General features: G+C 42.1%; 1 protein-coding gene across 1 annotated transcript in view; it reads left to right on the plus strand.

The window, feature by feature from the left end:
* The window catches only part of AMFR (autocrine motility factor receptor), a 31,790-nt gene extending 17,589 nt beyond the window's left edge, over positions 1-14,201 (plus strand). Inside the window, exons 8-14 of the mRNA XM_035118147.2 lie at positions 1,065-1,175; positions 3,516-3,706; positions 4,436-4,539; positions 5,415-5,549; positions 7,299-7,382; positions 10,571-10,755; positions 11,981-14,201. Coding sequence (XP_034974038.1) covers positions 1,065-1,175; positions 3,516-3,706; positions 4,436-4,539; positions 5,415-5,549; positions 7,299-7,382; positions 10,571-10,755; positions 11,981-12,125 — 955 coding nt within the window. The 3' untranslated portion in view covers positions 12,126-14,201. The remainder of the gene's footprint in view (positions 1-1,064; positions 1,176-3,515; positions 3,707-4,435; positions 4,540-5,414; positions 5,550-7,298; positions 7,383-10,570; positions 10,756-11,980) is intronic.
* Positions 14,202-14,401: the final 200 nt, after the last annotated feature.

The raw sequence follows: 14,401 nt of genomic DNA on the forward strand, positions 1-14,401 counted from the left end.
ACAACCCTTAATTTCCTTGCCATCTGACTGTTACAAAACTGGTTTGCGAGGAGTAAACTTGCTGATCTTCGCAGTTCCAGTGATGATATGGTAATTTATTACTTATACCATGCCCAATTGACTGGGTTGCCCCAGCCACTCTGGGCAGCTTCCAGCATAATAAAAGAACAGCATAATGTCAAGCATTAAAAATCTTCCCAATACAGGGCTGCCTTCAGATGTCTTCAGAAAGTTGTGTAGTTGATAATGAGGATAGGCTTATTATTATTATTCCTTATCAGTGTTTCTTTTAAGGCTGTCACCGGATGAACTTAACCTTGGATTATTAATTTCACGAGTCTTAATTGTTTTCAAATCAATTGGGTGGTGGCAGAGTGGGAGCCTGAAGCACCTCAGGGTCTGTTGTAATGACCACCCATGACCTGGTGTTATTTCTGAAGAGGCTCTTGGTGAACTAGCTGAGCAGCTATTTTGAGTCTCCCAGTTCCAGCATAAATAGGCACTGAAATGGCATCCTCTTTGAGTCGCAGCTGGATATCTTTGCTCAGGTGGCATTTTGGTCTAGCTAGATACCGTATGCTGATGGTGATGTGACCATCTTGGCTGTCTCTTAGTGCCAGACCCAGGTCATCGAACCGCCACCTGTCATGAACCACCATTTGCAGGATAGTCAGCAGAAGCAATGTTCTATGCTTATGATAATATCTTATTTTCTTGTTAATTATGCTGTTTTATATGCACATTTTATATTTAACTTCCTTTAGTAATGTCTACTTATGAAACATCAAAGATAATTATTTTTGTTAACTTTGCTGTGTTAAATTGTGCGTTCTGTAGTTGCCCTTTTATTTTGAAATCTTTATGATAATACGTTAGTTTCCAGTTAATTACCGGTATGTTGCTTTGAATGTATACTTTTTATTTGACTTTCTTCAGTAATGTTTTATCTGATGTTTTAATGTTTTGTAAACCGCTGTGAGATTTTTTATTAAAAATACAAAGTAGTTTAGAAATATTATTATTATTATTATCAATCATAATCATAATCTTCACTTCTCTTCTAGGTTTGCGGTGGCAACACCTGAAGAGCTGGCAACCAACAATGATGACTGTGCCATCTGCTGGGATTCCATGCAAGCTGCACGTAAACTCCCTTGTGGGCATCTTTTCCATAAGTACGCACCTGGGGAGCAAACCAGGGTAGAACAAGTAGTGTGCTCTAATTGTCTGTAGTTAGTGGTTGAATCTCACTACACACTCATTTTGTCATTTTCATCTTTTTTTTTTAAGAAAACCAATTCAACAACATATATACTGGTTTTCTTTGTTAAAAGACACGGAGGAGTTGCCTGTCCTGCTCTGGCTGTACCCAGTGTAGACTGTGACATAGGAATGTAGTCTTATAACAAAATTTGCGGGACAGAATTTTTATATACTTATCCAGGACTGCAAAAATTAGTTTAATGTGCAGAAGCCAACATTGATAGTGCAGTCTTCTCAGTACTTTAAAAAATGCACATTTTTTCTCTACATCTTGCATAGTACAAGTGGTCTCCAACATGGCACATCTCCAGCACCTAAATACTTGCAGCCCAGATTTTCAACATTGTCAATGACTTCAGGTCAGAGATACAGTTTTAAAGACTCTGGAAGGCTGCACATAGTCTACCCTACCTTGTAACCCTCACAAGGTGGTTTACAGCAGTCAACCAATGTAGCAGCCCAGCCACACTTAATAACAAAGCCAGCAAATTAATGATTAAAACCAGGCATCCCCAAACTGCAGCCCTCCAGATGTTTTGGCCTACAATTCCCATGATCCCTAGCTAACAGGACCAGTGGTCGGGGAAGATGGGAATTGTAGTCCAAAACATCTGGAGGGCCGAAGTTTGGGGATGCCTGATTAAAACATTACCTGACCTCATATCAGATCATTCTGTGTCTGCATGTAAGGAGAGAGCATATTGCTTGATTTGGTATTCATGCCCCCCAAATACATTTGGATACTGGAATAACTCTATTTACCAAGGACATACACACACCCTACTGGTTTACAGTGCAATCTTAACCATGTCTGTTCAGGAGTAATTCCTATTGCATTAGGTGGGTCTTACCTTCAGGTAAGTGTAGTTAGGACTGCAGTATTAGATTTTTAAAAACTGATTTATTAGCCACATTCATGAAGGATAGTGGTTCTTGGCCATGTTCTGCTGAATGCCTCTTGCTGGAGGGGCAAACTTAACGGCAGGCTCTTGCCATCATACCTTGCTGCTGGGCTTTGTGGAAGCCTTTGTCTGGCCACTCTTGGAGGCAGGTTGCTGGACTGGGTAAACATTGAGTCTTATCCAACAGGACTTGTCTTGTGCAATATATGAAGTATTCCTAAATAGGTGTGTCATTTTGGTTGGCATCTTTTGGCGGTTGCTTCTACTTATGTCATCAGTAACAAACTGGAGGAGAATAGAAACCAGGGACCAGTTTGTTGTCATTCATTACAAGCCGTGTCAAAAGTGGTATTTGTCAATGTTTCAAGGAGCCTCTAATAAGATAATTACCCACTACCAGCAGACACATTTACTCCTCTGAGAAACTTGGGCCACACCCCTTCAGAGCTGCTTTTCCACATACCTGAAAAAGTGGCATTGCTTTTCTATGAAGCCAGCTTATGCTTCGAATTATTGGGCTCTAGTATAATGAAACAAGAGTGATTTTGGTTGCCATAAGTCACAATATGCCTTGAGAGTGGGCCAGCATGCTGGTTATAATATGAGAAAAATGCCAGTTAACCCTTTTCCTTACCCATGGGAGCCCACACATTTTGGCCTTGGTTACTCCTATTTTGCGAGAATGTGGTAGGTAGCATATCTTGACTGCAATGCACAGTGCATAGGAGTCTAGAATAACCTATTAAACAATTATTTGCATTGTAGGTGGCAAGTCAATTTTAAGAATGTTATTAATGGGAAACAACTAGTGCAGCAATAAGTCTCAAAAATAACTACCCCAAAAGGTTGCACTACCTTAAGTTTGTTGGCTTTCCAGGGGTACCATAATAATTATAATTATAATCATGTTTAGCCTGGAGGAGACTGAAAGGTGATATTATGACCACCTTCAAATATCTAAAGGGCTGACACATGGAAGAGGGATCAAGCTTGTTTTTTCCTGCTCCAGAGGGCAGGACCTGAACCCAATGGCTTCAAGTTACAAGAAAGGAGATTCTGTTTCAACATCAGGAAGAACTTTCTGAGGGTAAAAGCCATTCAGCAATGGAACAGACTCCCTCGGAAGGTGGTTTTTGAGCAGAGGTCAGGTGGCCATCTGTCAGGGATGCTTTAGCTGTGATTCCTGCATTGCAGGGAGTTGGACTAGATGACCCTTGGGGTCCCTGCCAACTCTACAATTCTATGACTCTATTCTAAATTACTGCATATTCTTTTTCTTCTTCTGAGAGCAGATGAACATTCTGTAACTTCTTCCCAGGAAATTTAATTAAACCTCTCATTTATTGGTAGCTCATGCCTGCGCTCCTGGCTTGAACAAGACACTTCCTGCCCTACCTGTAGAATGTCCCTGAATATCACTGACAATCACCGTGCCAGGGAAGATCATCAAAGGGAGAACCTGGATGAAAATTTGGCTCCTGTGGCAGTAGCTGAAGGCCGACCTCACCTGAACCAACACAATCACTTCTTCCACTTTGATGGTTGGTTTATTTGCCTTTGACTAGTTGACTTGGCCAGAACATCTTTGGAAATGTAGGATTCTTTTTTTTTTTGAGAAGCCGCACCTTCCCCCATGAGTAGATGAAACCTAGATGAAACAGTCCCTATGTGCAGCAGGAACAGGCTTTTTGGTTTCTTTCAGGATAATTGTTTTCTCTTCCATGGATGAGAAGGATGTGTCACAGATGCAGGGAAGAGTTAATCCTTCCCTGTACACTGTCGCCCCTGCTGGAAATACTCTCATACTTCACCTTTTTTAAAAAAAGCTTTAGATTGGCTCCAGTAGCAGGCTTCTTGAAATCCGCCTTACTGTGACGAGGAGGAGTAAGAGTGAGAAACTCTTTCTGTGTGTGAGAGAGATAGAGAGATTTAATGAACAAGCTTGAAGCACATGCCAGCTCTGTGTGCTGGGCACCTGAAATGTGGCCAAGAACACTCACTCTATCCCTGTAGTACTTTTAAAGTTTGATTTTTATACTATAAGTGCAGATTATGTTTAATCATATATAACAGTTGCTTTTCAAGAGAGGAAAATAAAGGGGAGGAGAGAATTGATAAGAGCATCTAAAATGCTCATGACATCTATTGAACCTTGTAATAATAATTAAGAACCGAGGAATCATTAAAAATATAGACAGAACCATAGGCGATTGTGGTAATAACTCAGAAGCACATTTCGCACGCCTTAACTGCTGCTTTCTCTTTCCCAGGTTCTCGCATCGCTAGCTGGCTGCCCAGCTTCTCAGTGGAGGTGATGCATACCACCAGTATTCTTGGTATTGCGCAAGCAAGCAACTCTCAGCTCAATGCCATGGTAATTCCTATTACTATTTTGCACGCTGCTCTGTTTATTCATTTATATGTCACCACCAGTGTATGTGCTGCTTTAGAGAGTAAGTGCAAAAAGACAGGTGAAACTTGGAAAATTAGAATATCGTCGAAAAGTGCATTTATTTTGGTAATGCAACTTGTTGTTTTTTATTTTTCTTTTAATTTTTACAAATGCTTTCTTTTGGAAATTCCACAGTAATAAAACAAATAGTTACAATAATACAAAAATAAACATCGCTATTACATTCCATTTATAATTGACCCGCCTAATGACAAATTATTACAATTACAACAAATAAAGGCTTGACATATCTTGCTTTCCGTGTCATGCATCTATCTCATATATTGGTTTCACCTTTTAAGTTGCATTACTGAAATAAATGCACTTTTTGACTATATTCTCATTTTCCGAGTTTCACCTGTAAGTCCCAGTTCCAAGGAACGTAAAAGACTTCATCAGTGTGGCGGTGAAGACAAGGAAAGGAAGAAAAAAAGGTAACTAGGGACAAAAGTGAGCAAATGCAGTTACATGTACTTCAGACCCATTTTCATTGAGAATGGAGAACAAAGTGTTAAGTCAAAGACATTGTGGAAGAAGTGAGTTTTGGAGAGAGATTTGAAAAAAGAAGCACACACTGTTTCAAACATACACTGTCTATCTTAATAAACTGTGATTAAGATAAATCAGTGAACATGAATGGAATGAAACCACCATTCTGGATTCTTTTGTGCTCTAGTAGCAAAAGCCTGACCTTTTGAGATTTTAAATACTTTGGTTTACTTTAAAGTTTTATAAGGTATTTAGTGTGTCACGGTTGGGTCCCCAGATGGTCACAGTGGATACATTTTCTTTTTTAGGCACATCAGATTCAGGAGATGTTTCCTCAGGTTCCTTACCACCTCATTCTGCAGGATCTGCAGATGACGCGTTCTGTAGAAATAACAACAGACAACATTTTAGAGGGGCGTATTCAAGTGCCTTTCCCAACTCAGGTTGGTCAAACATTACTGAGGCATATTTCTAGTAGCAATCCATCAGCAGCAGACTTGCTGTGTTTATTTTGCAACATTAACATTGTGAAATGGTTATCCTGATGTTTAAGGTTTTTTAATGTGTGTGTTATGTTTAAGTCACTTAAGTTTAAGGACCTAATGATCATGAAAATGGAAAAAAATGATTTTATATAGCTTTTGCTGCATTGTAAAAATGAACAAAGAGGTCTATCATAGCAAAAAAGGCCCCCAGAAATTCTTGTGGTACTTCAAAGACTAACAAGCTTATGTCACAACTTTATAAGGTGCCACCAGAAAAGTCTTGGTTTTGTTTTTAAGTTTCCTTTGTCTAGTTTTCAAACTTCTGGCAGTAACAACAAGGAATGGATAAGAAAACCCAAACATCCTCATTATTCTTTTGTCTACCATGAAATCATTTATATGGCAGCCTCTGCATATTGGTTACATTTGGGGTTTACATGTTGGTAATTATTTTGTCCCTGAGGATGAATGGATAAAAATGCACCTCTGTTATCTTCTGTACTCGAGTTGTGATCTCGTCGTCATTTCATGAACTCATCCATCTTAAACGACCACAGCTTTTCTGTAGCACTTTTAATATGCAAAGTCCTTCTCAAACACATATGCAAGTTAAAAGCCCTGCAGAAAGTAGCCTGTTCCCAGGGCAGTCTCGAGCAGCTCGCGCGCCCTGATGCTGAGGGGCGGAGATCGCTCCGGCGCCCCCGTCCTCGCAGGGCGCAGCATGGCTTCTGCGCAGCTTTGCCGCGCAGAGCCCTGCCTACCGGCCCGGCACCCTAGCGCCCCGGCGCCCGCACCACTGGGACTCTACCTAGAGCCGGCCTTGCCTGTTCCCATTTCATGCATGAGATCACAGTTTTTAAGGAATCAGTTACAGGTAGGTAGCCGTGTTGGTCTGAGTCGAAGCAAAATAAAAAAATTCCTTCAGTAGCACCTTAAAGACCAACTAAGTTTTTATTATGGTATGAGCTTTCGTGTGCATGCACAAGAAAGCTCATACCATAATAAAAACTTAGTTGGTCTTTAAGGTGCTACTGAAGGATTTTTTTTATTTTAAGGAATCAGATAGTGATGTGCTGTCAAACATAGACTGGTGAAGCCTAGTTGCAAGATTGCTGCAGGAGAGTCTATTGAAAATGAGATGATTTTATGGATTGGTCTATTTTAGTTTTATTGATAGGATTTTAAATGAAGTGTAGTTCTTACTAGTAGGTTTTTGTGTCTTTATTTTATTTTTATTATGGCATTTATTACCTGCACTTCACCGTAAGGTCCCAGGGTTGGCTAGAACAACATAATCATACTATTAAAAGCATGAAACACAATGATAAAAATAAGTAGTTAAATTGTTAATTCATTTGGTATTTGTTATTTATTATTTAAAGTAGATAAACACAACATACATATAGAGCACTACAGAATTCATGGACAAGACCACAAATCTTACAAATGTTGAGGTTACACCGTCCCATTAGTGTTTCATAAATGTGTGTATTAAATCATATTTATTTCACCCTATTTGAGCTTTATGCTGCATTTTTAATTTCAGCATATGGCTGAAAGAGGCTTGCACAGTAAGCCCATGTGACAGCTAGGTTTTGAACATGGGTCCACCAACTTGCCCTGCAGCATAAATTCTTCAGAAAGATGGTTTGTGGGGTTTTTCTTTTCAATTCATATCAGTTTTGTCAGTTTTATTTATGCTTACAGCGTTCAGATAGCATCAGACCTGCATTGAACAGTCCCCTGGAAAGACACAACACTGATCAGGAGGACACAGAAGAGGTTACTCAGGTAAACTTGACAAAGGGAAAAAAGGTGCATCATAAAGAGGGAAATTTGATAGTTAAATATCCACAAACCTTGGCACGAAGTCCTCACAAGAACTCCTGGTACATATCCTTCTGTAGCTTTGTCACTAGTGCATTTGGAGACTTCATTGCAAAGAACTTTTGTCTTAAAGGTGCAAGTAGGTTGCCATTTGTAAGCATAATTGTTCTGGGTCTGACTATGGATTCTTACTTGCATTTCTCTTGTTTTGATGGGGAAGGGATCTGGAGATCTACAGAAAAGGGAACAGTATTTTTTGTAATTCAAACGCCTCAAGCAGTTAAGTCAGGGATAGCCAATGTGCTGCCTTCAGATGTAGTTGAGCTGCAATTCTCCTGCTCCCCATCCAGCATGGTCAATGCTAACAAATGATGGAAATTGTAGTCCAGCAATATCTGGAGGGCACTGCATTGGCTATTCCTGAGTTAAGCTACTGGCTATTAAAGAGGATACATGTAGGTCTTTGTTCCTCAAGTAGTGGTTTACTGACCATAAGGAGGATTTGAGCTTCTCCAGCTTTTGCCTTTCCCCCCATTTATTTTTGAAAAAATATTAATAATTTAGTACAAAAGTTTAAAAGGACACAGAAGGAAGTTATACCTAACAAAGTCATGACACTTGTGCAACACCTTCTGCTTGTAAAATGGAATTTCCCTCTCTCCCCGGAGTATCTTACATAGATAAATAGTAAGATGTAGATTAGTTTTAACATAGGGAAGACATAAGGACAAGACTGTTTTGGAACACATTGTTCCAGTCCATTACAGATACCTGTAAGTAAATGTGTGAGTGTTTGTAGTTCAGTGCAATTCCTCATAAAGTAAAATGATCTTTACCCAAGTGTTATTTGCCAGAGACCTTCTGGTTTCTCTTGCTTTCTCCCATAGGACAATATACATATGTAGTGGCCATGAGTAACTCCAGATCAATGTTTACAGTCCTTTTCAGAAAACCTTCCACATCATCATAATGTAACCATATTATCAGATGTCCTGTTATCATCTGTTAGTCCAGTTGTTTCTAGAAAAGGTCTATGTGGAGGGAGAAGTGTTCCTTATCTTCTTTAGTAGTTTATGCTTTTGTTTTCCGTGCACATTCTTCACAGTATTATTCAAATCAGCCGCACCAACAGGTTAAAGAACAATTTTTATTTGTGGGCTGTTGGGCTACTGTATGGAAAAAAATAGTGGTGCAATTGACTTCTGACAAGCACATAGAGTGCGAACAAGACTGAGTGTATGGGGGGGAGGGGGGGCTCGTTTAATTTCACTGCACACAGGTGGTGTAGTGACAAAGGTTTATTATTAAAATAACGTGTGAAAGGATAACTGTCTCTGCCTGGCTGTCACCTGAATGTCTACCCCAAATGTGCTAAAGAATAGTGCCTTCACTTATTTCCTTCCACACATTCATAAATGGGGACAGGGAGAGCAGGACTGCACTTTCTGGCCCCATCTTGATTGCTCTCCTGGTTCTGCCACCCCACCCCAACCCAACCTCCACATGATCATCAGATATCTCCCTTCAATGCCTCCTGTCAGACATGCAAAAGTTGGGATAGCAGAGCCAGCCCAGGTAGCAATGATGTGGGTAATTTGTTCACGTGTGTCTGGCCTTGGAAAACCCATGTTCCAGCACAGAAAAGAATTGGCTTTGACCCGGAGTCTTTGGGTGTAGGCTAGAGCTTTCCAAACTTTTCACATTGGTGACACACTTTTTAGACATGCATCATTTTGCAACACAGCAATTCAGTTTTACTAGCAAGCTGGAGGTTAAACCAACCCCTTTCTAGCCCCGGGAGTAGTGTGGGGAGCGTTTGGGCAACACACCTGCAAACTGCAGCCAGCACACTAATGTGTTGTGACACACAGTTTGGAAAGCTCTGTTGTAGGCCTCCCTGGTTTCATCTGTGTTAAATGCATGCTTACCCTTCCACATGTTGTACATAGAATAATAGAATCATAGAGTTGGAAGAGACCACAAGGGCCATCCAGTCCAACCCCCTGCCAAGCAAGAAACACCATCAAAGCATTCTTGACATAGCCTCTGCTTAAAGACCTCCAAAGAAGGAGACTCCACCACACTTCTTGGCAGCAAATTCCACTGTCGAACAGCTCTCACTGTCAGGAAGTTCTTCCTAATGTTTAGGTGGAATATTCTTTCTTGTAGTTTGAACCCATTGCTCCATGTCCGCTTCTCTGGAGCAGCAGAAAACAACCTTTCACCCTCCTCTATATGGCATCCTTTTATATATTTGAACATGGCTATCATATCACCCCTTAACCTTCTCTTCTCCAGGCTAAACATACCCAGCTCCCTAAGCCGTTCCTCATAAGGCATTGTTTCCAGGCTTTTGACCATTTTGGTTGCCCTCCTCTGGACACGTTCCAGCTTGTCAGTACATGATGCTTCTTGTCTAACAGGAGTTAATAGGAAAATATTTTGTGGGTTGCTGAAGTTAGTCTTTGGCCAACTGAATAGCTGCCTCCATTGTAGGATTGAGTGACAATGAGTCATGGGCATGAGAAGTATCCCCTTGGCGCTAGCCATCCAGTCTTGGGTTACCTATCTCAGGGGTATGAAACCCCAGGCCCTCCAGCCCTCTCTGGCCCTTGGGACTTCATCTGTGCCACACCCCTTCCTAAGTCTGACACACCTGTTTCTGGTCCTCGTCCATGCCTTCCTTTAGCACTTTTGCCTGGCTGGAATGTCTCTATACTGTGACAGTGCTTTCTGCTTACCTGGATGGAGGAAGGAGCTGTATGTTTGACTGACTTTTTCTTGGCTGGAACATAAGCTACTATAAAAAGAGTCACATCTATTGCCCTGCCTGCTTTTTGCCTCTGGCCTCCACTCACCACTGGCATGTGGCCCCTGAAGGTTGCCCATCGTGGAAGGTGGTCCTTAGGTTGAAAAAGGTTCCCTGCCCCTGGCTTATGTGAAGACAACTTCCTCCCCCCCCCAACAACAACACTGTAGCATATATTTTTGGGAGAGAGGCAGCCTTTCTGTTTACTTTGGCAGTGTTTGCACTTCATATCACTTCAATAAGATGAACTTAGTTTGGACCTCCCCAGTTCTTCTGGTAATGTTGAATTAAATTATGGAGATCTGTATTAATCCACTTCCCCCAATTTCCTTTTGTATGAAAGACGGAGAGAGACTCACTGGAACTGAACTCATGGTTGGAAGACGTGGCAGAGTTCAATGAGGCAGAAGCAGAATCCACTGAGACAGAAGACTTTGAAGTGAGAGGGAGCCGGTTTTCCAAGTCAGCTGACGAAAGACAGAGGATGTTATTACAGCGGAAGGAAGACCTTTTGCAACAAGCTCGCAGGTGTGCATGTTTTGTGGGTTCTAGTTACAAAATGTTGGAATAGCCCAGGAGGAGATTTGAGGAGGTGTTTAAGGGAAAGTCATTCAGAGATCTTTTGCCTAGCTAGCTGGCTACCTCTCACTGGTGCAACTTCTCCTTGATCATGATGCAGTAGCCCGTTTTGTGTTGCCCAAGGGCAGGGATGGTGAACCTGTTACACCGACTCTCCGAAGTCCAACAGCTTCCATTAGTTCCCGCCACCATGGCTAGTGGTCACAGGTGAGGAGAGTTACAGTCAAGCAGCATGTGGAGGGCCGTAGATTCTCCCACCCTCTCTTAGTGGCTCAGAGGCAGTTTTGGAGTGGTGCAACCAGTGTGGCGGCACTGGGCGCTGTGCTGCAGGGGGCAGCACAACAACGCTGTAGAACAGAGTGCAAGATGTGGGGGTGGTGTCAAATTTTAATGTCGGAAAGGGCACTGCTGAAGTTTGAGACCCGAGAGTCTGCCACTGAGTAGCTGAATGGTGCTGGCCATATGAATGGGAGTTGGACTGGAGGGCCTTTTGAATGCTATCTGAAGCCGAGTCGCTAAGGCAAAAGGAGCCGGCTGGGTGGCTCTCCCAGGCATAGCAAGCAGGTGAGGCCGAAGGTGGGAACTGGACTGGAGAACAGAAGGGGATCTGAGAACAACAAAACAGATCTGTCTTTGTGTAGGAACAGAGCATTATAGGATAGGATTCAATAATTCTGTAGGTTTATCAGCTGCTCATGTAGGGCTGTGTTATGCCACCATTTCTTGTGTGCACGCACATGAGTGGTCTGAACATGATATTGAGCACGGGATTCAATTCTATCAGAATATCAGCTTTCATTAATGATAAAATGTACAGAGCTTTTTATGGCTGAGAAGAAACATTTTCAGATGTCTTAGCATCACCTCCTGAAGTATTGGATGCCAGAGGTGTGGATCAACATTTCCAGTTGTTCAGGATGAAGCTTCAGAGCTTCTGACCTCAATCAAACTAGCAAAACCAGAATAAAGTGGTCAACATAATAAGCACATATTCACAATTTGCAAAATTCACACAGGCCACAAGATCCAGCTTTTCTTGGTGCATTTTAAAAAAATGTGTGTTAAGACCTTTCCCCTCCTGCTTGGAAAGGTTGAATGCAAACCAGGCAACCTCTATATTCAGAGTGAACTTTATGTTACTTTCCCTTCAGCCATTTAGTTTTTCTCCCTCCAGGCGTTACCTCAACAAAACCTCTGATGATCCTAGCACAGATGACTACTTGCAGGCCGAAGGAGCGACTTCAGACCCTATCACCCTGCGCCGGAGGATGTTGGCCGCTGCAGCAGAGCGAAGACTTCAGAAGCAGGATCCCTCTTAACACTTCCTGTCTCCTCCTGTTCTTTTTCCACACAAGCAATGTTTATGCCATCCTACACTCTCCCTGCCTACAAGGAGGGTCTTTTCAGAACTCCGCAAATGTGCCGAGGATGACTGATCTGGCTGCATCTTCACTGTATAAAGCATGTGATATCTAATAAGTGTTTGGACAGCTGACAAATTAACCTTTCTTGGGTACTTTTTTTGAGTGACACACATTTTCCTTTCCCCCACCCCCTTTGCAAACAAAAAATGCAGTCTTTAAAGCCCTGGGCCTGGTGTGCTGTTAATGTGAGTTGCAGAGGGACAGTGGCTGAGAAGCACCAGGTCCATTTGCTGCTTCTGTGCACTGAGCTTGCTGGTACGTCCCATTTAAGCTCTTTAAAGTGGAAACTGAACAAGGAATGACAAAAGCACTCTCCTAAGTAAGTAAGCATCACTGCCAAGTCATTGCATGTCTCGAGAACGACATGCTTAAAATAAAAGAAACACATTTTGGATGCTTTTGCAGAGTCTTTTGGTCAAAACTGGCATTTCTAAGTGTTGGAGCATGGAAGTGGAGTGCACCAACAGGAGGAGACATCTTAAAGAGTGGAAAATGTTGAGCTAAATTTTAGAGCGGTGGCCCCCAGACAGTGTGAACATTCCTGGATTATTTTTCTACCAGGAGGCTGGTTTGGTTTTTAATGCATTTCATTGCTAGTAACAGACATGTGGCCAAGGGAGAAGCACCGGAAAAAGGGGCGTGAGCCCCCAGCTATATTCGGCATCTTGATTCAGCATTTCAGTAAGCAGGCAAACGGGGGTGGTCTCATAGTTTGGTGTCAGAGGCCATCTGGAGAGAAGGCTCCATTCAGGAATGGAAGTTGGCTGCTATTGGAGAGGCAAGGGAGCGCGCAAAATATCTTTATTTTTGTAATCTTGCATCTGGCCCATATGCCCATTAGCTTAATCAGAATTGAGAGAATTGAGGGCTACTAGATCTTAGGCTAGGTGTGCTCATTTTTCCCCCTTTAGTATTGTAAAACTCTGGTAGCTGTATTAGAGATCTCTGGTCTTAGGTCTGTAAATGGGTTTTATGATGGCAGCCAAGTAATTTTGAAGTGTTTGGTGAGTATCGCTATCCTTCAGAAGGCGCCCAGTATTTTAAAAAATATATTGCAAATTATCTTTTTACAGCAGGTTTTTAGTAGGGCTGTGTACCAGATTTGGCCAAGGTCTGAATCCCGAGTCAAATCAAGCCTATTTGGAGGAATCCTGGCTTCACTCAAGCCAGGTTGAAATAGCACTGGATCACTACAGGTTGGGTTGTGTGACCCACACCCACCCAGGACTGGTGGGGTGGGGCATCAGGCAGGAAGGAAGGGGCAGCGCGTGTGAGAAGAAGTCTGAGAAACGGCAAACAGGAAAGGCCTGTTTTGTAGTAGATAGTGGGGGGTCTTTCCTGCCAGGCTGTTCCTAATTCTCACCACTGCCTCTTCTCCATTCTGCCACCTGAAATACATTGTGTAGGATTGGATAACCCTGCGTAATGACTTTTAGGCAGGAGGATCCTATCTTGTGCAATGCTGCTCCTTTGTGTGTGGCTCCAATTCGATGCAGGGAAGCTGCTTTTGAAGGAGCAGCACCATGCAGGATCAGATTCTCCTTAATAGCTCAACAGCTGTTAAGATCCTGCCACCACCTGTTCTCGACCTTTTTTTATAAAAAAGTAAGGTTTAAAAAACCTTTAGCCACCCCCCCATCCCTATTACTTTGGGGACAGATCCAGGGTGGAGTGAGCGGTGCAGATGAATTGGCTCAATCTGGGAGCTATAGGGCAGATGGAGGGCAGTCTGTGCACAGCCCATTTTTAGAATATTTGAAGGTGACTATAAGAAAACTGAATTGTGTAAGTGTTAAGTGAAGATAACTTATTTCAGTAACCCCCTTTGGGAAGCCTTACCTTGCAATGCTGTTAGTAAACTATGGAAGAAGAAAGAAAAGATTCTTGTCATTCATTTTTGCTTAGAGCGCAGCTCTTTGTTTTTATTGTTTTTTAAAAAGGAAATAAAATTCTTGATCAGTGTTGGAAATATTTAACAAACTTCTTTTTTGAACACTTTGCACATCTTCTCTCCCCATCACTCTCAAGTCTCAGTGAATCCATACAGATAGTTTGTCAAACTACAAGCTCTCTTACCCTGGAGGAGGGGCTGTATCATCCTACCAGAAGTAATGTTATAGTTGAAGTTGCCGATGTGTGGTAGATCTCCTATGGGTTCACTATTTGGACAC

The sequence above is a fragment of the Zootoca vivipara genome, chromosome 6, assembly GCF_963506605.1.
Source record: "Zootoca vivipara chromosome 6, rZooViv1.1, whole genome shotgun sequence".
Classification (NCBI taxonomy): Eukaryota; Metazoa; Chordata; class Lepidosauria; order Squamata; family Lacertidae; genus Zootoca; species Zootoca vivipara.